The sequence below is a fragment of the Cicer arietinum genome, chromosome 2 (genome assembly GCF_000331145.2).
Source record: "Cicer arietinum cultivar CDC Frontier isolate Library 1 chromosome 2, Cicar.CDCFrontier_v2.0, whole genome shotgun sequence".
Lineage (NCBI taxonomy): Eukaryota > Viridiplantae > Streptophyta > Magnoliopsida > Fabales > Fabaceae > Cicer > Cicer arietinum.
The window spans coordinates 8,582,737-8,606,658 of record NC_021161.2 but is presented as its reverse complement, the minus strand read 5'-3'; the positions used below and the strand labels follow the sequence as shown (position 1 = coordinate 8,606,658).

General features: G+C 34.9%; 1 protein-coding gene across 1 annotated transcript; it reads left to right on the top strand.

Moving 5' to 3' along the window:
• Nucleotides 1–692: 692 nt before the first annotated feature.
• On the top strand, nt 693–23,922 carry LOC101513003 (phospholipid-transporting ATPase 3-like). The gene is made up of 27 exons (XM_004489892.4): nt 693–970; nt 2,101–2,166; nt 3,020–3,081; nt 4,157–4,238; nt 4,804–4,914; nt 10,356–10,433; nt 10,540–10,636; nt 11,507–11,613; nt 11,822–11,887; nt 12,504–12,625; nt 12,899–12,989; nt 13,082–13,159; nt 13,238–13,354; nt 13,627–13,773; nt 13,846–13,950; nt 14,887–15,029; nt 15,540–15,641; nt 15,719–15,782; nt 15,867–16,079; nt 20,074–20,239; nt 20,332–20,411; nt 20,693–20,932; nt 21,523–21,744; nt 21,830–21,997; nt 22,678–23,040; nt 23,134–23,240; nt 23,314–23,922. The coding sequence occupies exons 1-27, from the start codon at nt 851–853 to the stop codon at nt 23,618–23,620; spliced, it is 3,624 nt and encodes a 1,207-aa protein (XP_004489949.1). The 5' UTR covers nt 693–850; the 3' UTR covers nt 23,621–23,922.

Genomic DNA, 23,922 nt, shown 5'->3' with positions numbered 1-23,922 from the left:
TCCCTAATTTTAAACCTATGTTAGAGGAAAAAAAATGTTTATAAATATAAGTACTATTAATTTAAAGTTATCAAATGTATTTATTATTTTCTAAAACATAACACCGTATTGATATTATTAACTAATTTTAAAAATAAAAAATCAAATTAAATAATCTATATATAAAATATATTTTAGAAACATTTAATATAAAATTGACACATTAAAATGATTCTACTATTTTTTATATATATGAAAAAAATGTTAAAAATGGAGATAATACTCATATTTGAGAAATATTATTATTTTAGGAATTTCAAATAATTTTAAAAATGGAAGTTACGCGGCACTTTGTTAGCAACCATTTTCCACACGCTATTTCCTCCCGCGTCTCTTTCCATAGTAGTCGGTCCCACCTCATATCCATTCCCAAATCCGAAATGGTATTGCTCAAAATACTAAATAAGTTTGAAAAAATAAATGCAATTAATATTTTTATATTTCCTTTTTTCTGCCTTATTATAGAATGATATTCCCTCGCCCAAATTATGAAAAAATAAATAATAAATGATAATATTATACACACGCAACCAAGACAAATGGAAATCCAAGAGAAATGGAATAATAAATGAGTAATAATATATTGTACGGCAAAAGCACGAATGCGAGTTCCCAAAAGAGAATAACAACAATATATAAAGAAAGTTTCATTTTCATTCATCGCTTCACATTTGTAACGGAACACAAACAAACAAAACAATGTGCGGTTGAATTTCAATGATCAATAATTGGATGATGAAATGAAATAAATTATCAACCGTAACCATCATTTTCTTCTTTCTCTCTTCTCAAAGGATCAATTTTCATAATAATGAATCACCGCGTTCCTTCATCTCGAACGTTTCGACTCGGCCGAGTCAAGCCTCAGGTTCCTGGTAACCGCACAATTTTCTGTAACGATCGCCAAGCCAATCTTTCCCTTCGATTCAAGGTTCGTTTTCTTCACATATGTATTTTCAATTTTGTTTGTGGTTCTCGCATTATGTTACTTTTTCTAATTTTCTTTTCTGATCATAAATTTCACAACTCTAACTTTTTATTCCACTGCATTTTTTTTTTGTATGTGTGTTTTGGATTTTTACTTCGTTTTCGGTAGTTTTTTTGTTCTGCTTATGTGTTTTGTTGGTTGGGATGAATCGTCGAGCTAGCTATGCAAGAACTAATTACTAGAAATTTGTGATTTTTTTTTTATATGTTTTTGGTTTGATTAGTGATTTGTAACTTGTTGATAGAAGTGTATAGGCAAGTGATTTGTCACTTGTTGATGAAATTCGTGACTGCAGAATAAGTTTTCTGTTTGTTTGAAATTGAAAAATGTTGTTGAGTGTGTAAACTACTAGAGTTTGAGATTTTATAAGTTAAGCTTATGGTGAGGGGATATAAGGTTGGTTTGGTGACTGAGATGGAAAATTAGGCCGTGGAGTGATAAGAGGTCGTTTGGACTGATCACCACTCTGGCATTCTAAGAAAATTATATTCCAAAAAATAGAGTTTATTTTTTATTGCTGTTAATTATAATTTATTATGTAAGGTGTGCAGCCTTGCACATGATAAGAGTATTAATTGCTCACTTTTATTTATTTATTAGTTATCATCTTTTTTAGTTATTTAGTAGATTTACTTCCATTTAATCTCTCTTTTCCCACCAAATAGAAAAATTGATAATTAGGAAAGAAAAGGGTGAGCAATTTATGTTTCTTATTGTTTGCAACCTACCTGGCTGCACATGTTAGCCAAACCCATTTATGTATGATTGTGTTTGAGAAAATTCATTTTGTCTATGAATTAAACAAGTTCCTACTTCCTAGTGATCTCCAACGTGGTTAAAGAATATCGGCCTTCTGTGTAATATTTTAAATGTGAAATATTTTGCACTGCTAAATCAACTTTTAGTATTTTTGTGTATTTTACTGAAATTGTCTAACACATTGCATAATAATTGTTTAAGAGTGTTGTTTCAAATGAATAAAAAACGTAATTATGAACACTGAAACGAAATAGAGTGCCATTTTGCCGAACTTAATGGAATTTCTGCTTCATGGGTGATGTTCATTATGTTAGGGGAATTCAATATCGACTACAAAGTACAACTTTTTCACTTTTCTGCCAAAAGGATTGTTTGAACAGGTAAGTCTCTTTTAAGTTTTACAAGTTTGGCTTGCCATTATATGAATTGTTGAAGTGTTGTGAAGCTATATTCATCATCAGATTATCAAAGTACATATGATGATTAGTGCAAATGTCGTGCCTTTTTTCTTGATGGAATCATACCAATCATATCAGTTTTCACAATTTTTGTGAATCGGTTTTTAAAGAATTTATTACATTACTACCCTTGGTCCCATTTATAAGAGAAAATAACAACAAACATCAAAATCAATGTACTCATTCATTGTTTTAACTTTTTGATTATTTTTACATATATACTGTTATTTAAAACTGTGAAATATTAAATACCTACTAATAATATTAAAAAGACAAACATCTTAAATAAGGGAATAAAAGTAATTTAAACAATAAATGCACTTTAAAAGTCGTAAAATTCTCTTATATACGGAACCAAAAAATTCTTACAAAATTCTCTTATATATAGGACCGGAGGGAGTATATTATATCTGTTTGGTTGGTTCTATGTAGATGCCATAAGGATACCATCGTAGTCAAGGAGTATCACTTTTTTTATGATATGTGATTGTTTAAGACATTGTGTCCGTTGCTTATCATCTTTTTATAATTCATTGCTCTTAAATCAGCTTTCTTTCAATCGTCATTGGTGCAAAATCATGATGGTGGAGTCAAATGGTTTTTTGATTTATTCGTGCACAGATATAATGGACTTTTGGGTTTATGCACCAAAAAATGGATTTTGGGTCTTGTTTTAAAAATATGTGAATGTGGAGTCAAAGCAAAATCTGCCCATAATAATTCATTAACATTTCTTTTATTTAACTAAAGATTGGGATTCCTGTTTATCTTGCAGTTCAGGCGGGTTGCTAATCTCTATTTTCTTACAATCTCAATTTTTTCTACCACACCAATCAGGTATGTAAATGTTAGTTAAGCTCACAGTTAAATGGTTATTTTACTACTTGCAAGCTAAATTGTGAGAAAAAGGGAATACTGACCAAAGGAGAGCAGGAACAATTTATTTTCTTGAGTTGACCTCTTATCTTCCAGATATAGTTGGCAGTAGCTATTCCAATTAATTAGTTCGTATAAAAACGAACCATTATATTAAGGAATTTTATTCTTAAACATGGATTTTCTTGTGGTTTTATAGATGAGCTTCATATTTGATCTGGTCTTTCTGATTATAATTCTTAATATTATACGACTACTTGAGTATTCTGGTTGATAAATTGATAACTCAGCTCGAGTTACACTCACTGAGCTGTTCTATATGAAGCCTTGTTAGATACTTAGATGTCACATTTAATTTAGCAACTTCTAGTGTGCAATTGATATATACATAATGCATTAAAACACAAGACAAGAAGAACAATATGAGACAAATCCTTGAGCTCCAGGACATATGTTATTTGGTGGACAATGGACAACACAAATGAAATAATGTGAAACTTACTACAATATTGTGTATATTATATAATATAATGCAATATAATAATATATGGATGCATATTATATAAAATAACATAAGAGAAAAATAAATTACAGTTAACGATTTACATTATTATGTCATTTGATATAATAATAATAAATATAGTTTATATTTGTTTTAGGATTTAATTGTTGAAAGTCTTACACATACCTTCAATCACGTTTCACCATTATGATGCTTTCGTTTTATTAATTCCTAAAGTATCTTCTATTCTTCTTAAACATCTACGTTGTGGTATGCGATTGAATACATGTGTTAGACTTTTTTCTACTGATAGTGTTTACCAATTACACTATTTTATATAATTTGTTGGTGACATCTTTTAGACTTTATATATAGAAAGAGGAGCGAGCTAAAAGAGAACACACATCTGCTTGTTGCAATTCATATTAGTTTCTTTGCACATTTGTAATTTTATACAAATCAAAATTATTGTAATTACTGTATTAATAAAGTGAACAAGTTTAATTAGTAATTACATATTTTATGATGTTGTAGCCCTGTGTCTCCAATAACTAATGTGCTTCCTCTATCTATGGTGCTTATCCTCTCTCTTATTAAGGAAGCTTTTGAGGACTGGGTGAGAATGTTATTTACTTTTCTTCTGCATTGTTATTGTTTTCTTTTTCATATACGTTTTCCATAAGACTTTGGGGTTAAGGGGATTTAGGTTTCGTATTTCGGGTAGCTGTTTTGTTATAAATTGCAAACAAGTATCTTATAGGAGAAAGTTGATAGAAAATTTGGTAGAAATAATAATTTTATTTTGCAGTTTACTTGTAACATTTTAAAAGATTAACGTTTTTCTTTAACAAATGCAGATGGATTGGACAGTTTTTCTCATGTTTTCTATTTTCCCCTTCTGTCTTAATGAATTTATTATTTTAGCAGATCATATTTTTAATCATCTTGGAAGTAGTAATGTGCTTCTATTCCTCCTATTGATTTTGTTGATTATAATCATAATGAAAATTATTATTTCTACTACCTTTGAGATAGTTCTCTTGTATAGTCTTAGCAGTTTCTTATTTTCATTTTTTATATAGATTCTCTCTTGTATATAAGTTTGTATAGTTTTGTTCATGACACAAGTTATTTAAATTATTCAAGTGGTTTCTGTATTTTTCTTAAATTGTGTGCAACAGAAGCGTTTACAAAATGACATGGCCATAAACAATAATATGATAGATGTTTTGCAAGATAAAGAGTGGGTTCCTATACCCTGGAAACAATTGCAAGTTGGTGACATTGTTAAGGTATTAAGCTTTCAAATTGCGTGTTGATTATAATAATTTTTGGGCTACATCTGATAAATTTCTCATTATCTCGTGAGATAAATCCCTTATTATCATCCCTGGCCCGTAGATGACAATTGTTTTTTCAGTTTTGTGAGATTCAATATTAGCAAGTGTTGAATATAAAGAGTATTGAGAGACATATGGAATAACCCGTATGTTTCAACTACACAGTGAAATCTCTTTATATAGGCACAGGGTATTAAATAACCCTAATTTACAGTAATACTAACGGGCCAGAATACTTACATACTTACAGCCCATATAATTATTTACATTCTAATATAATATTTAACAATCCCCTTCAAGCTGGAGCATATAAATCAAATGCACCTAACTTGTTACATATATAACTAATTCTAGGACCTCGCAATGACTTTGTAAACACATCTGCTAACTGATCATTGGATTTGACAAAGCTGGTGATGATGTCATCCGATTCAATCTTTTCTCTAACAAAATGGCAGTCAATCTCAATATGCTTGGTCCTCTCATGAAAAACAGGATTCGAGGCAATGTGCAATGCAGCTTGATTATCACATATTAGTGTCATTGTGCTGGTCTCTTCAAATTGAAGTTCTTTCAGTAACTGTTTCAGCCAGATGAGTTCACATGTTACTAGTGCCATGGCCCTGTATTCTGCCTCAACGCTGGATCTTTGCAACAACATTTTGTTTCTTACTCTTCCAAGATATTAAATTTCCTACGATGAGTACACAATACCCGAAAGTTGATCGTCTATCTATGGGTGAGCCTGCCCAATCGGCATCTGAGTAGCCAATTATCTGAATGTGTCCTCTATCTTCATAAATGAGACCTTTTCCAGGTGCACTTTTGATGTATTTAAGAATCCGGATTACAGCATCCATATGTTCTTGGCAAGGAGAATTTAAGAACTGACTTACCACATTGACAGCAAAGGAAATGTCAGGATGAGTGACTGTGAGATAGTTTAATTTTTCAACCAATCTCCTATATCTTCCTGAATCTAATAGAGGCTCCCCCTGATTGGATAGGAGTTTGACATTTGGATCCATAGGAGTATCAACTGACTTGGCATTTAGTAGTCTTGTTTCTTCAAGAATATCCATAGCATATTTTCTTTGTGAAATTACAAGGCCATCCTTGGATTGGGCTACTTCAATACCCATAAAATAACGGACTTTACCAAGGTCTTTGGTGTGAAATTTATTTGAGAGATGTTGTTTTAACTGGAGTATTCCTTGCCGATCACTACCAGTTATAACAATGTCATCCACGTAAACAATAAGATAGATGCACCCTTAAGCTGAGTGATGATAAAATACAGAGTGATCGGCTTCACTACGGATCATACCAAATTCTTGTACTACCGAGCTGAATCTGCCAAACCAAGCTCTAGGAGACTGTTTAAGACCATAAAAGGACCTGTGTAGCCGACAAACCATGTTGGAAGACTCCCCCTGAGCAACAAACCCTGGTGGTTGCTCCATATACACTTCCTCTTCAAAATCACCGTGCAAAAAGGCATTTTTAATGTCAAGCTGATGGAGGGGCCAATGTCGAATTGCTGCAATGGAGAAAAATAGTCTGACAGATGCCATTTTGGCAACCGGTGAGAATGTATCACTGTAATCCAACCCAAAAATCTGAGTATATCCATTGGCTACCAAACGAGCTTTAAATCGATCAATCTTACCATCAGGACCAACCTTCACTGTATAAATCCAACGACACCCGACTAACGACTTCCCATGAGGTAAAGGGACCAATTCCCAAGTACCATTGCTTTGTAGAGCACACATCTCATGAAGCATTGTTTGCCTCCACTCAGGGTGGGATAACGTTTCACCTCACCTGTAGTTTTAGGAATAGAAACAGAAGACAAGGAGGACAAGCAAGTGTAATGTAAAGGAGAAAGACGATGATAACACAAATCAATATAATGAGGAGATGGATTATGAGTGGTGCGAATATCCTTACGAAGAGCAATGGGAAGGTCAGACTCAGGTGGCAGGGCCGGATCCGGAGGTGGCGTCGGAGGAGAGTCTGTAATGGGAGTAGGAACAGACACAACAGATGATAAGCGACGACGCTGATATGTTTGTAGTGCTCGTGGAGGTTGGGGGGCAGACTCGGCAGGGTCGATAGAAATATGAGTGGGTGGGAGAGGGATAACTACTTGAGGAGGTTCGGGATTAATGTCTTGATAGGGCTCAGTAGCTATATGGGTAGGTTTAAAATATTGTACAGACTCGAAAAAGGTAACATCGGTTGATGTAACGTAGCGGTGTAGTGTGGGGGAATAACAACGGTATCCCTTTTGGGACCGATGATAACCGAGAAAGACACACTTGAGTGACCGAGCTGACAATTTGTCCAAACCAGGAGATAAATTGTGAACAAAACACATGGACCCAAAGACACGAGGTGGTAGTGGGTGAAGAGGGGTATGGGGAAAGAGGACCGAATAGGGGATATTGCCATCAAGGACGGAAGATGACATACGGTTAATAAGGTAGCACGCCGTTAAGACTGCATCCCCCCAAAAACGGAATGGAACATTGCCATGGAGAAGTAAGGTTCGTGTGGTTTCAATGAGATGCCGCTTTTTGCATTCGGCTACCCCGTTTTGCTGAGGTGTATGAGGACATGATGTTTGGTGTAAAATACTGTTGGAAACCATAAAATTTTGAAATTGATGAAACAAATATTCTCGAACATTATCACTTCTTAAGGTACAAATGGAAACTCCAAATTGGGTTTTAATTTCTTGATAAAATTGCTCAAAGATGGAAAACAATTTAGTTCTATTTTTCATTAAAAATAACCACATACAACGAGAATAATCATCAATAAAAGTAGCAAAATACTTAGACTCTAAAGTAGACACAATACGAGAGGGACCCCAAACATCAGAGTGAACTAAAGCAAAGGGAGAGGATACCCTTTTATTGACTCGATCAGGAAAATTACTATGGGTGTGTTTCCCTAACTGACACGACTCACAATGTAAAGTAGATAACTTAGACAAACTAGGCACCAGTTTTTGTAGTTTGGTAAGACTTGGGTGTCCTAGCTGAGCATGGATAGTATGGGGGGACTCTATGGCAGAGCACGTCTTGGAAGTTGTAGAAAGGTAATAGAGGTCTTGTGACTCACATCCGACGCCAATCGTCCGTCCCGAATTCCGGTCCTGCAAGGTAACATTATCATTAGTGAAAGTAATAATACAGTTATGAGACCGAGTCAATCGACTAACTGAAAGTAAATTAAAGGGGCATCCAGGTACATAGAGAACAGATGCAACTGAGATAGAAGGGAGAATGTGGACAGTGCCAACTCCTTGAGACCGGGTATGGCAGAAGTTATAGTAGGTAAAAAACCAGATGTAAAGAGTGAAGAAAAGAGACCTTTATTACCAGTAACATGATCAGACGCACCAGAATCAAGAACTCAAGGGCCGAGGGAAGATGAATGAGAGAGGTAAACAAATGAGTTACCAGTGTGTGCAACCGAAGTAGGAGAACTAGAGTTTGGATGACTCTGAACCCATCGGAGAAAATCTTCATAGTTTGCCGGGGAGCCTTGTGGAGATGGTGTAGTCTGAGTAGTGGCAGAAGGATTAAGCTGGTTTGCATTTATCGAAGGCGAAGGCTTGCCATGCAACTTCCAACAGCGATCAATAGTGTGTCCAAGCCGATGACAATGCTCACATTTGGGACGAGGCTTAGAGTTGGATGGTCCTCCACGAGAACGTTGCTGATTATGTCCCTGAGATGCAAGGGCAGCAGTGTCACCCAGAACTGAAGTAATAGACTGCTCAACTGGATGTTTTGCTGGTACTCGAAGGAGGATCGCTGAAGTAGTAGACATATCCAGAACAGTAACAGACCCCAAAATTTGATCACAAGTTGCAGAGTACTCCTGAGGTAGGCCATAGAGTGCAAGAAGCATGAAGAAGGTGCTGCGTTGATCCAATTCCTTTTTCTGTTCAACTGGATTATTTGCAGCAGGAGGGAGAAACTCATTAAAGTCATGAAGTGCACTATGAACGGTGCCAAGATATGCAGAAATAGAGCCATCGAGTGATTTCGGAGTAATGATGTTCAACAAGCGGTGACAAACTCCATAGAGACGTTGTGTGTCGTTAGTATAGAGTGCCTTTGCTTGACTCCAAACCGATTCACACGTGAGATGCGGACGAAAAATCGGTTTAACATCCGGATGAAGTGTAGACTTAATGACAATACACAACTGAGCATCAATTTGACTCCCTTCATGAGGAGATTTGGGATTAATGTCCTGATAGGGCTCAGTAGCTATATGGCGTCGGAACCGGGAAAACAGGGCCTGTTTGAACTGGAAGTCGTATGTCCGTAACTCGAAACTGAAAACTGAGGGCAGATCTGGAAGCAGGAGGCTGAGGCGAGTGCGGTGGAAGAAGCGGCACCGTGAACGGCTGCCGGACGCACCGTCACGCGCGGTGGCAGTGGCGGCGCGTGGATCTCACGCGCGGGGTGTGCAGGTGGCACGTGAGGGCGCGTGAGCAGGTTTCTGAAGGCGCGGCGGAAGGGTTTGACCGATCTGGGGTGTACGACGCTGATGAAGTGGTCGTTCGTCGAGAAAACTCGTCAGAAACAGTGACGGCAGCGACGGTAGAGCGTGAACGGCTGAACGAAAAATTGAGGAATCAGCGTATCAACGGCAGAGGGGGGGTAAACCGGAGTCGAGAACACGGTTTGCCGAAAAATATTCACCGGAGACAGTGGGTCGACCGAGTAGTTGACGATTAGGGTTGTCTCTCAGTTGGCTCTAGATACCATGTTGAATATAAAGAGTATTGAGAGACATATGGAATAACTCGTGTGTTTCAACTACACAACGGAATCTCTTTATATAGGCACAGGGTATTAAATAACCCTAATTTACAGTAATACTAACGGGCCAGAATACTTACATACTTACATCCCATATAATTATTTACATTCTAATATAATGACCTCTTGTCTATCTTTCGTTCCCCTTTATATTAATTCATGTGTGCAGTTGCAGCCGTAAGAATAGAGTTCATAGATCACTGTGGTCGCAAGTCTTGTTAAGTATGTGCACGTGTGGGATTTTATTTGCATGTTTAAGTGCCTATCTCTGAATGAATATTGTTTTCCATATAAAATAAAACATTTTCCCTTCTGAGCTGAAATATGTTTTTGGGTTTTCCTTATTTATTGGTCTTACAAAACTGACTGGAGAAATAAACAAATTCTTTCTATGTTATCAAATTCCTTTATCAATCTTTTACTTTGATTTTCAGATGTGTGTAATCCAAGTCCACTGGGATTCGTTTTCTCAAACAGCTTGTTGATGATTTCATTGTCGTGTTTCTATTTGACATATTGAATATAACTTTGTTTTTGTTGCAGGTTAAACAAGATGGATTCATTCCTGCAGATTTACTTTTCCTAGCTAGCACAAATGTAGACGGTGTCTGTTACATTGAGGTTCATTGCTTCATTTCAATCTGAAGATGTGTTGTGTACTTGTGTTGACTGTTGACATTCTTTGGGCAATCATTTCCATTTATTAATCTTGGGTTTTGGGTTATAGACTGCTAATTTGGATGGGGAAACCAATTTGAAGATTAGAAAAGCATTGGAAAAGACTTGGGATTACCTGACTCCAGATAAGGCATCTGAATTTAAAGGTTCATATTTTTATTGATTAACCTATGATTTTTTAGCATCATCATTCATTAACCTTCTTAAAATTTGCTTTGATTCTACGTTGAGCATTTGTTTTGTAATTCACAAGTATACTTGATGAACATACCAACTAAATTTTTATTTCAGATTCTCCAATTTTTCTTTGAAGTATTGGTAGTAAATATAACTGTTCTTGCATCAACATTGTTTGATTCATTTATCTCAGTAGTTGTGTGTAGAAATTCTCCTTAAATCTTCCACTGTGTATGAATCATTATTATGAAATGCTTATAGGCTTATAGCTTTACTTAAATTGAATTTGAACATTTGTTCTATTGCTTATAAAAGATTGAAAAAATATTTACGCACAAGAGAAACAATGCCGAAATTCCTGAATTTGGGATCAAATCAATTATCCCAGGCTTTTTATGGTAACAATGAAAGTCTATCAAAAAATTAGAGGAAATAATAATAACAAAAGAAGACAATAAGTACCAATTATGATTACACTCCCACAAGTTGGAGTATATATGGCAGTTGCATCCATCTTATCATATATGTATTCTAACCTAGGACCTTGTAGGAAATTAGTTAATGATCTTGTAAGGATTTAGTCAGCCGAAATTTTTGGTAGCTCATTTACAAAAGAAGTCTCAATGATTCTTAGGAAGATATTTTCTCTAATGAAGTGATGATCAACTTCTATATGTTTAGTTCTTTTATGAAATATTGCATTTGAAGAGCAATACAAACTTGATTGTTCATCATAAACAAGTTCCATATGACGTATCAATTTTGTATAAACTTCTACACTTCATTTGTGGCTCATTCATTTTTAAGTTATTAAGTTTAGATTCTTTAACTACTTGCAGGTGAAATTCAGTGTGAACAACCAAACAATTCATTATATACCTTCACTGGAAATCTTATATTTCAAGACCAAACACTTCCTGTCAGTCCAAATCAACTTCTGTTGCGAGTATGTTATTTTTTTCCACTTTTTTGTTTTTGTTTTGAGCTCTTATACTGTACATTTAAATAGTCATAACTATTGCAATTGATAGGACTTATGAAATTCACTTCTTTATTAGATTTAAAAAAAAATCATATATCGCTTAATAACATTGACAGATACTAATCTTGTGTCCAAACTGGTATTGACATGTCGAAATTTCCTGTTTTTTCAGGGATGCAGTCTCAGGAATACGGAACATATTGTTGGGGTTGTTATTTTCACAGGACATGAGACAAAGGTTTCTACTATGATGATGCCTAATGATAATTCATTGATCCCTATTTCAATTTTCTAGTGTCCTGTCTTGCATTAGTCAAAATATAGTCATAAAATGTAATTGCAGTAATGCATTGATTGCTAAAATGTGTAACTAACGACATATTAATGTGTTGTACACTTGTTTGATGTTGTCATAAATCATAATTATCATTAGCATTTCATCTCTTCAATTCTCGCATGATTCACAACATTTGTGATTATTCTTTTGGGTGAAGATGGGGTGTGGAAAGAAGAAAAGAACTTAAAATTCACTTCCTTCATGGTTGTATCGATGTATGTTCATTTATTTGGATGTTTATGGAAATGGTATCTTAAAATTGTAACCACCAGTTGCAGGTTTTACTTGACTATAGTTCTTATCATTTGGTAATGTTGATTTCTGTGCTATCTGTCTGAGTTCTCCTGATGAAAGTATCAATTAACATGGGCTCCTTGACTAAGTTGTATGAAATTACTTGGGCTTTATTTGCCTTAGAACTTTTTTTAGTTATATTTACCTCTTTTTGCAATGGTAGCATGTTTTCCTTCTGTGGATGTTCATAAACTGTTTTACTAACATTTTGAATACATTGCAGGTGATGATGAATACTATGAATGTTCCTTCGAAGAGAAGTACACTGGAGAGGAAGCTTGACAAGCTCATACTCATTCTATTTGCAACTCTATTTGTGATGTGTTTTATAGGAGCTGTTGGCAGGTGTGTCAATAAAAACAATTAGAACGCTTGTCCAGCACTTTTTTTTAATGATAAATATTAGTATAATTAATATTTTCCTGGTGGTGAGAATTGAACCCTCTCTCTCCTTATCACTCTACTTCTTAACTCCACTTGTTTGTTAGAACACACTAGGAGGAGGATGGGGCTAGTTTTATTTACACACTACACTAAATTTATTGATGTTATTATTACTATAATAACTATTATTCTCATTATCTGTGAATAATACTCTTGGGTTTGTGTTAATTGAAGTGCTATCTTTGTAAACAAGAAGTATTTCTACTTATATCTTGAAACACGAGAGGAGGGCTCAGCACAGTTCAATCCAAGCAACAGATTTTTGGTACTAAGATTTCTCATTGAGATGAACAGCCATCTCCTTTATCTCTTTTCTTCTTGACTTATTGTCTGTTGGTTCTATCTACATGTTTTCAGGTTTTTCTTCTAACTATGTTTACCCTCATCACTTTATACTCAACAATCATCCCCATTTCACTCTATGTATCGATAGAGGTTTGTGTCTCATCTACTTATAACCCTATATATGCAGTTGTGTTGGTGAAGAAGTAATGTTTTTTTTTGTTTTATCAGATGATCAAATTTATTCAGTCCACTCAATTTATCAACAACGACTTGCGCATGTACCATTATGAAACTAATACCCCAGCAATGGCCAGAACTTCAAATCTGAATGAAGAACTTGGGCAAGTAAGTTGTTCTACACAGTTCACTCGCAATCAGTCAAACACAGATTGACTTAAACACAAATTAGTGAAGTTGTGGGTCTTATTTAATAATTTTATTGCCTAATAGCAGTGTTATAATGTAAATTGGGTAATTAGGATTGGACAGTATCATGTAATGATAGTGATTATAATTGGATAATATCTTGTAATAAAAGTTGTTACATTGGCTTGTGAGTGATATTTTTGTCACATTTATGAGTTGCATTATGCAGTTTTACTTGCTGATTTGAATAGGTTGAATACATATTCTCAGACAAAACTGGGACTCTTACAAGAAACTTAATGGAGTTCTTCAAGTGCTCAATTGGAGGAGAGGTGTATGGAAACGGCGTGACTGAAATTGAGAAGGGAATAGCAGAACGCAGGGGCATAAAACTAGAGGTAATACACGTGTTCATTGAACGAGAGTAGTCAAGCGCTTGTGATTATAGAAGAATTGCTCTTTATTTGCAGGAAAACATCTCACCCAATAGAGTGCAAGAGAGGGGTTTCAATTTTGACGATGCTAGGCTTATGAAAGGAGCTTGGACGAATGAGCCAAATCCTGATAGCTGCAAGGTAAATCATATTTCTCGACTAGAACTAGTGACAAATTTTTTTTTAAGCTTTCAATAATGCATGTTTTATGTGGTTTGTAAATTCCATTTGTGCTTAGTAAAGGGATCTTTAATTTATATATAACTCTAGCTATGTAATTTTCTTAGTGTGTTTTTTTATTATGGTAAATCAGTCAGCTACATCCTTGCTTATCCTTTATTAGAATATAGTAAGTTCTTGGTTGATATGTATCTCAGACACTACAAAATTTATCTACAGCTACATTGTGTTGTAACTTCAATGCAAGGCTTGTATGACTGGGCTGCATATTTAGAACTTCATAATGTACTAATGATACCAAAAGTTATGTAGCTTTATTTTATGTAATTCTATATTCTTTTTGGCGTGTACTTTTAGTGCCATTATTTTCATTAAGCAATGTCTATTTCCGTGAGACTTTTGTACATGGAAATTTCTCATAATGTGGGTTTTTCCTGAGAAGATGATCTATACAATAACACTATAACAAAACTTGCATGCTAGTATATTGTCGGATGTTAGTTGTGCTGAAATTTATGTATCAATAATATTTTGGTTTTCAAATTTTGTTGAATTGTTAAAAGAATGAATATCAAGGGCCTGTTTGCTTTGTAATAATTAGGTCTTCTGTTCACTTACAACTAATTTTTTAGTATAATTGGTGGCGACACAACCTGGATGAGGGTCTAGAATTCTACCAGTTACTTACTGGAAGAGAAGTTGATTCATGTTATATAAATTAAATTTCTCTTTTACTAATTTTACTAAAGCTTGCCTTTTTTACGCTTTTAAGCTGCTATTTATATTATATGCTTATATCATGAATTCGGTAGGTCCAATGTTGCACTGTTGTTAAATTTGTTACATTACATGACATAAAGTAACAATTTTACTTTAATATAAAAATTGGCTATGTAGGAATTTTTTAAATGCCTTGCTATTTGCCATACTGTGCTTCCTGAGGGAGATGAGCTCCCTGAAAAGATCAGATATCAAGCTGCATCACCTGATGAGGCTGCTTTAGTTATTGCTGCAAAGAACTTTGGTTTTTTCTTTTACAGGTTTAGACTTCTTTTCTGTGTAATTTTCTGCACAACCGTTGTATCATTTTACCTCAATGCTGCACAAAACTTTGACTGAGTTTGAGAGTGAGAGTGAGTGAGTGATGGGTGGAATTAAAATTTTGAAATATGAACTTTAGACCGACTGATGGGTGGAATTAAAAGGGAAAGCCTCTAGTTCGAGTCACTGCTAATATATGACCATAATTTATAAGAAAAATCAAGGACTGATGAGAAATCATTCTTATTGAGTAAGCTCAATTGAAATTCTAAGATGGTATCAGAGTCTATTGGATAGTGGTATGATTTGAATAGTGATTATAAGCAGACGATATCCCTCCCCATGTAAACCGATTTTGTGAGGTTGAGTTTGTTTCGTTGATGTTTTTCTTAGTTATTTATCTTTAGTAATTTTAGTAATATTGGAGGATTGCTAATCCTCACAACTCTTTGTAATTATATCATCTTCATCTTAATACATTGCTTCTAATTAGTGTTATTCCTTGCCAGACGCACACCTACAATGATATATATTCGCGAGTCTCACGCCGAGAAGATGGGCAAAACTCAAGATGTCTCATATGAGATTTTGAATGTGCTCGAGTTTAACAGGTAACCATTTGTCTCCTTTTTTTAGCACATGGTTTCAAGATTTTAGGTAGCACTTGTAATCTTTGTTCCCTTAATAGTACAAGGAAGCGTCAATCTGTTGTTTGCCGTTATCCAGATGGGAGGCTTGTATTGTACTGTAAGGTAATAATTTCTGAAGACTTACAAGGTTGAAATTGCATGACTTTGGATAAGAAGGTAATATCGTCCAGATCTTGCTTTGGACAGGGTGCTGATAATGTAATCTTTGAGAGATTAGCTGACGGTTCTAATGATATTAAAAAAGTGACTAGGGAGCATTTGGAACAGTTTGGATCTGCTGGACTACGCACATTATGCCTGGCATACAAAGAATTACATCCTGATGTTTATGAAAGCTGGAATGAGAAGTTCATTCACGCCAAATCCTCTCTAAGTGATCGGGAAAAGATGTTAGATGAGGTGCGTTTTATCCTCTGCCCTAGTAACTTTCATGTGCATTGTGTTTTAGGGTGCAGTTAGGTTAAAACAAGAGGGAAGGAAAATTTCTTATTATATATATATATACAATGTTGCCAGTTATCTAATGAATGCAGAGAATAAAGGAAAAATAAATTAGGAAATAAATCAAATCAGATTGATTTGATTCTTTCCCAAAATACAAATAAACTTAAATAGAAAATCAACTAATAAACACAATCATATCAGACCTGGTTGCTATATGTCAACACTCCCCTCAAGTTGGTGCATATATGTCTAGCATGCCCAACTTGTTTACAAGAAATTGAAAACTGGACCTGAATAGACCTTTGGTAAGGATATCAACAACTTTTTGTGAAGTAGGGACAAAAGGCATGCAAATCAGACCTGCATCTACTTTATCTTTTATAAAATGTCTATCAATTTCAACATGTTTGGTTTGGTCATGTTGAACAGGGTTTTGAGAAGTACTAATTGTTGGCTTGTTGTCGCAATACAGCTTCATTGGAAGATTTATAGGAAGTTTAAGCTCTTCTAAGATTCTTTGAAGCCATAGGACTTCAGAAACACTTTGGGACATTTCCGTATATTCTGGCTCTCACTGCTTCTAGCTACTTTCTTGCTCCTCCAAGTAACTAAGTTTTCCCAAACAACCTCTAAATGTTCTTCGTGAGGTGAATGCATAAACTGACTCACTAAGCTAACAACAAATGCTATATCTGGACGAGTATGAGATAGATAAACTAGTCTTCCTACTAATATTTGATACTGAGATGTATCCACTAGATCACCACTGCCATCACTACCAGTTTTTTGATTAGGATCTATTGGAGTATCAGCTGGCCTACAACCCATCATCCCGGTTTTTTTAGAAGACCTAAAATATATTTTTGTTGTGATACAACAATCCCTTTCTTTGATCTTGCAACTTCCATTCCCAAAAAATATTTTAAAGACCCAAGATCTTTAATTTCAAACTCAGCAGCAAGAGATGCCTTAAATTTTTTTATTTCATTAGAATCATCCCCAGTGATAACAATATCATCTACATAAACAATCAATATAGTCATTTTACCTTCAGAAGAATGTTTCACAAACATGACGTGATCACTTTGACACTGAGAATATCCTTACTTCTTAACAAATTGGGTGAATATTTCAAACCACGCTCGAGGTGACGGTTTCAAGCCATAAAGAGACTTATGAAGCTTGCAAAACTTTTGGTTAAATTTAAATTCAAACCCTAATGGTGAATCCATATAGAATTCCTCCTCTAATTCTCCATTTAAAAATGCATTTTTTACGTCTAGCTGCTCTAATGGCCAATCCAAGTTAACGGCTAAAGATAAAAGAACTCTAATGGTGTTAAGTTTTGCAACAGGAGCAAAAGTTTCTGAGTAATTGTTAGAATTTTAGAAAAATATCTTATAATATCTATTATATTATATTAGAGTATCTTGAGTTATTTCCTAGGATCAATTTATAATTATAGAGATATCTTAGAATATCTCTCATTATTATTATGATTTATTCCTAATTTAGGATTGAGTCGATGTTTCTATATAAATAAAGATTAATATTGAGTCTTTTGTAATCAAGTTAGCATTAAAACTATTATCAATAATATTCAAACCCTTATTATTTTCTTTCCTCCTTTTCTCTAAAATCCCACAACTTCAACATGGTATCTAGAGCCTATCTCTCCCTGAAGCATGCCTCTCTCTCCTTGAAGCAAATTCTAGTTTAAATATTTTGAGTCTCTGATATTATTGGTTTGAAGCTTCCAAATGCAGTTTTTTAGAAGGACACAAACCTTGCTTTGTTCAATTGCTTGCCATGAATTTCTCTCATGCTGATGATCATTCCAGCTATCTGGCTAGGCTGTACTTATAGCAATTCTCTCCGACTTCACCTGCATCCGTGAGTTGCCTTTCTATTTTTTATTTTATTATTTTGCGGATCAAAACATTGTTTTCTTGTAACAAGCTAAAACTTAGTAAGTTTTAGCTAGAGGGGGAGTGTTAGAATATTAGAAAAATATCTTATAATATCTATTATATTATATTAGAGTATCTTGAGTTATTTCTTAGGATCAATTTATAATCATAGAGATATCTTAGAATATCTCTCATTATTATTATGATTTATTCTTGATTTAAGATTGAGTCTATGTTTCTTTATAAATAGAGATTAATATTGAGTCTTTTGTAATCAAGTTAGCATAAAACTATTATCAATAATATTCAAACCCTTATTATTTTCTTTCCTCATTTTCTCTAAAATCCCACAACTTCAACAGTAATCAATACCATAAGTTTGTGTAAAGCCTTTGGCAACTAGCCTGACCTTATACCTCTAAACTGATCCATCAGCCTTGTGTTTTATGGTGAACACCCATTTGCACCCCACAGTTCTCTTTCCTCTAGGTAGATCCACCTCTTTCCAAGTTTGATTTTTTATAAGAGCTCTCATCTCCTCCAAGACAACTTCTTTCCACCTAGGAACCTTAGAGCTTATTGTATATCTCTTGGGATCTTTGTTTTTGTTAGTTCACAAGTAAAAACTCTAAAAGTGGGGGACAATTTGTCATAAAATATAAAGTTAGAGATATAATGTTTTTTACATGCTCTTATCCCTTTTCTAACAGCAATGGGTAGACAAGAATCATCAAAGGTAGGTTCTAAAGGGACAAAATCATTGGACACAGATTCAACAAAGACAAGATTATTATGATAAGAATTTTCAGAATTTTGAAAGGGTACAACAGAATTAGAAAGACTCTTACCTGTTGGATCCTTGGATGTTTGGCAGTGTTGAGGTTCTCTTCTCTGAGGCACTTTTTTCCTTAAGTATATGTGGTCAAAGGGTTGGATACCTTTGTTACCAATTTCAACTGTCTCGTTCTCAACTTCTGGTTCTGTCAAGGCATTTTCTTGAATATCATGTTCATGGCTTTCTTGACTAGAATCCCACAAGGAAATGAATAGCAATCGCGTACAAGTTCCCAAACCTCTTTTGCAGTGGAAATGAATAGGTAGGGATTCCCAATGGAAGATTCCATTGAGTGAATCAGCCACCCAATGATTAGGGAGTTCTCTAACTTCCATTTTTGGTAGGTAGGATCAGTCTTCTCTTGTTGAGGAGTGTCTCCAATCAAGTAGCCTAACTTTCCTTTGCCATCAAGAGCTAACTTCACAGTCTGGGCCCATTCAACATAGTTTTTGCCATTCAGCTTTTGAATTAAAAACTGTAAACCAGAGTTTATGGATAGTGGATCATTTGTGGTAGGGGTTGACACGAGTTTAGGGTCACTAGAATTTTTTTCTGGTATTGTAGTAGTCGAGGAATAATTTTTTTCAATTTCTTGTGAGGACATGGTGAACTGCCACAAGATCGAGGATCAGAGCCGAAGCTCTGATACCATGTATTTTAGGGTGCAGCTAGGTTAAAACAAGGGGGAAGAAAAATTTCTTATTATATTGAAAGTGAAACAGTACAAACATATATATATATACAATGCTGCCAACTATCTAATGAATGCAGAGAATAAGGGAAAAATAAATTATGAAATAAATCAAATCAGAGTGATTTGATTCTTTCCCAAAATACAAATAAACTTAAATAGAAAATCAAATAATAAACACAATCATATCATATTTGATTGCTATATCTCAACATGCATATTTACCTAGTGTTTTGTTTTCTTTCTTGGCAAAATTTTGTGAACGTAAATGGATTAAGATGACAATCGGTAGGGTCTGAAAATGGTACTATAATACTCGTACTCTTGTGGGCAGCAAATTTAATGTTTGTACCCATTACCTGCACTTTAAATAACTGAAAAATTGATCAATAAAAAGTAACATGCTTAAAAATCCATCAGAAAATCTAGTTAGAGATCTTTCAAATCTAGTTTATAAAGCATTACTAATAAAACATATTTCACTATTTGAGATAGTGTGTTCTTATACTATAGGTGGCAGAACTTATAGAAAATGATCTCATTTTGATTGGTAGCACTGCCATAGAGGACAAGCTTCAAGATGGAGTGCCAGCCTGCATAGATACACTTCAAAGAGCTGGCATAAAAATTTGGGTGCTTACAGGGGACAAGATTGAAACAGCTATTAATATTGCCTATGGTGAGTCTATTCTTAATATTGCCTATGGTGATTTTGTGCGTGGTTAAAATGTAGTTGTTACTAATTTTATATTTCCACCCTTTGGCCTGCAGCTTGCAATTTAATAAACAATGAGATGAAGCAATTCATTATCAGTTCAGAAACTGATGCAATTAGAAAAGTTGAAGACAAAGTAAGCTTTATATTTTTACTTCGGTGTTTTGCTGATGTAATCATAGTTCTTATATTTCTGATTAGGCAAAAAAAATGCTAACATTCATGTGTTTTGCCACCTCAGAATTTAAATAAAACTAAGATAAATAAAAAAATGATTCTTATACACATTTTAAAAGATAAAGGACCGATTTGAAAAAAGAAAAAGATAAAAGACTTAAGTGTTACAACTAAATAAGATAAAGCACTAAAATTGTAATTTTTTCTCCTGATTATTATATTGTGTTGTAATTTATTTAGGAGGACCAAGTAGAAATTGCACGATTTATTAGAGAAGAAGTTGGGAAAGAGCTGAAGAAATGCCTTGAGGAAGTACAAAGCTGTTTTAACTCTCTATCTGGACCAAAATTAGCACTAGTAATTGATGGAAAATGTTTAACATATGCACTGGATCCAAGTTTAAGAGTCACATTGCTGAATTTGAGTTTGAATTGCCATGCTGTTGTTTGCTGCCGAGTTTCTCCTTTACAGAAAGCACAGGTAAAACTCATGCATCAATGCCAATAACTTTGTTATTTCTGCAAACCCTATTATTATTCTTGTTAATGTGTAGAGAGTTTATGTTATTCAAGAAAGGTAACTCTTAATCAATTCTATCCTTTCTAAAAGGTGTGCTTGAGTTACTTGTCTTAGAATTTGGGTTGAGCCCTACATAATCCCACACAACCAGCCTATAAGGTGAGGACTATCCACCACTTATAAACACTTTGTCAGGCAGCCTTATCTCATCCAATGTGTAATTCTTCACCTTACAAGTCGATTTTGTGGGGGGTTGTGTAGGGTCCAGTCCAAATTTTAAAATGATATTAAAGCTATCCAAGATCCATTGGACCACTTGCTATCAGGTTACCGCTATCAGGCCACTCGCCCAGATGTCCAATCTTGGGTGAGGGGTGTATGTTAAGAGTCCCACATCGAATGAGATAAGGTCCGACAAAGTGTTTATAAGTGGTGGGTAGTCCTCACCTTACAAGCCGGTTTTGTGGGGTTGTGTAGGATTCAACCCAAATTCTAAGAACCTGCCTTGTTGAATTTGGGGTTGATTGGCTTATATCTCCATGTGCTTACAGGTCACAACTTTGGTCAAGAAAGGTGCAAGGAAAATAACTCTTGGTATTGGTGATGGAGCAAATGATGTTAGCATGATTCAAGCTGCTCACGTTGGTGTTGGGATAAGTGGGTTGGAAGGGATGCAGGCTGTAATGGCTAGTGATTTTGCAATTGCACAATTTCGTTACCTTGCAGATTTACTTCTAGTTCATGGTCGGTGGTCATATCTTCGAATATGCAAGGTGCTGTCATGTCTTTGTGAACTATACAATTATTTAGAAGCTGCTTTTTTTTGCTTGTAGCATCCTTAAAACTTGGTTTTTGCAGGTGGTGACATACTTCTTTTACAAGAATCTCACATTCACTCTTACTCAGTTTTGGTTTAACTTTCACACTGGGTTTTCTGGCCAGAGATTTTATGATGATTGGTTTCAGTCATTATATAATGTTTTCTTCACTGCACTGCCTGTAATCATTGTTGGCCTATTTGACAAGGTATCACATTCTCTCCGATCATCTGGGTCTGTAGGGTAAAAGAGGGATTTCCCCTCTACAGGAACAAGTGTTATCAATAGCAGAGAAACAAGTGTCATCAATAGCGGATTGTGGAAAATAGTGAAACACCAAAATTCTGCTATGCGAAATAGCAGATAGTGTTGCGGTCAAATAGCAGAGGCCACTTAGAGGTCGAAAAAAGTAAATTATGTATAAAAAATGGCACAAATACAAATAAAAAAGGGACTGGAGCCATAGCATAGCCTGTATATTGGAAGGTATACATATTACAGTGAGTATAGGAGCAATACTTACTAACTCTTTAGTTTTTCTATTATAAAAATAGGGCATGTTTAGCACTCATGCAAAATCTTCAGTTTTATTATTTTAAGGAAGCCTATAATTCTATGTTTTCTGCTATTGCCACTATCTCGGCTAGCAGAAATTGGAATAGTGGTCTCTATTGATCTAATAGAGAAATTAGGATAGTGTCGCAGTTTTCATAGCAGATTCATCAAAATCCGCTGTGCAATAGCTCTATCGCTGCTATTTGACAACATTAAGTCAGAAACACACTCCATTTACTTGCACCTATTTCCTTTTGGGCTCACTAGTTATACATTAGATGTTTTATTTCAGATGATTATATGTTTCTGATTATTAACTTTTACCTATGCAAGGATGTCAGTGCATCTCTATCCATGAAGTATCCTGAACTATACATGGAGGGAATAAGAAATGTTTTTTTCAAATGGAGAGTTGTGGCCATATGGGCGTTTTTATCCATCTACCAGTCTCTAATATTCTTCTTTTTTGTGAGTTCGTCGAGTTTAAGTGCTAAAAATTCAGCAGGCAAGATATTTGGACTATGGGATGTTAGTACTATGGCCTTCACATGTGTTGTAATAACAGTTAACTTGCGGATTCTTCTGATGAGTAATTCGATCACAAGGTGGCACTATATTAGTGTTGGTGGAAGTATATTAGGATGGTTTGTTTTTGTTTTTATGTATACAGGGATCAAAACTCGTTATGATCGACAGGTGAATTCTGTCTCTATTAGAAAATATACTTTGGCGTTTTTCTTATTACTCTCTCGACACAATTAACTCGAGTTCCATTACATTTACCTGCAGGAGAATATGTATTTTGTCATGTATGTGTTGATGAGGACAGCATATTTCTACTTTACGCTACTTCTTGTCCCTGCAGCTGCACTTTTTTGTGATTTTGTTTACATAGGGTAAGGTTCAAAATTTAGTGATAACTATTTTGCAATGTCTCTTTGTTTATTAGTTTAGTTCATCTGGTTGCAGGGTTCAGAGATGGTTCTACCCTTATGATTATCAGATTATTCAAGAACAGCATAGACATGAGAATGATGAATCCAGCGGGGCCCGACTTCTAGAGATAGGGAACCAGCTTACTCAAGCCGAGGAAAGAAGCCATGGCGTATCTCCACTCCCACGCGCGCTATCGAAGCATACCGGGTTTGCTTTTGATTCCCCTGGTTATGAGTCATTTTTTGCTACACAGCTTGGTGTACAGACCCCCCAAAAACCCTGGGATGTTGCAAGACGCGCTAGCGTGAAATCCAAGGCAAAGAGTGGACAAAAAAAGTAACTTGGTGTTGGATGGTTGTACATTTACTTTAGTTTGAGAGCCAACCATTGGAGATTTGTAAAATTAGAATGTGCCATATTAAATGTTGGTCATTTTCATTTAGGTAAATATTGTTCATTTCATGTAGGCATATCTTATCTTTCTTCCGGGGACACTAGTTTCTTTTATAGGGATTAGAGCGAAGTTTCAAGGCTTATCACAGATGTATACTCCAATAGTTTTAGAAAGTTTTCAAAATTTGAAATTTAGAAGTTGTGTGAATTTGTTTCAGTTGCTTTCAATACATTTTCATTTTTGTAACA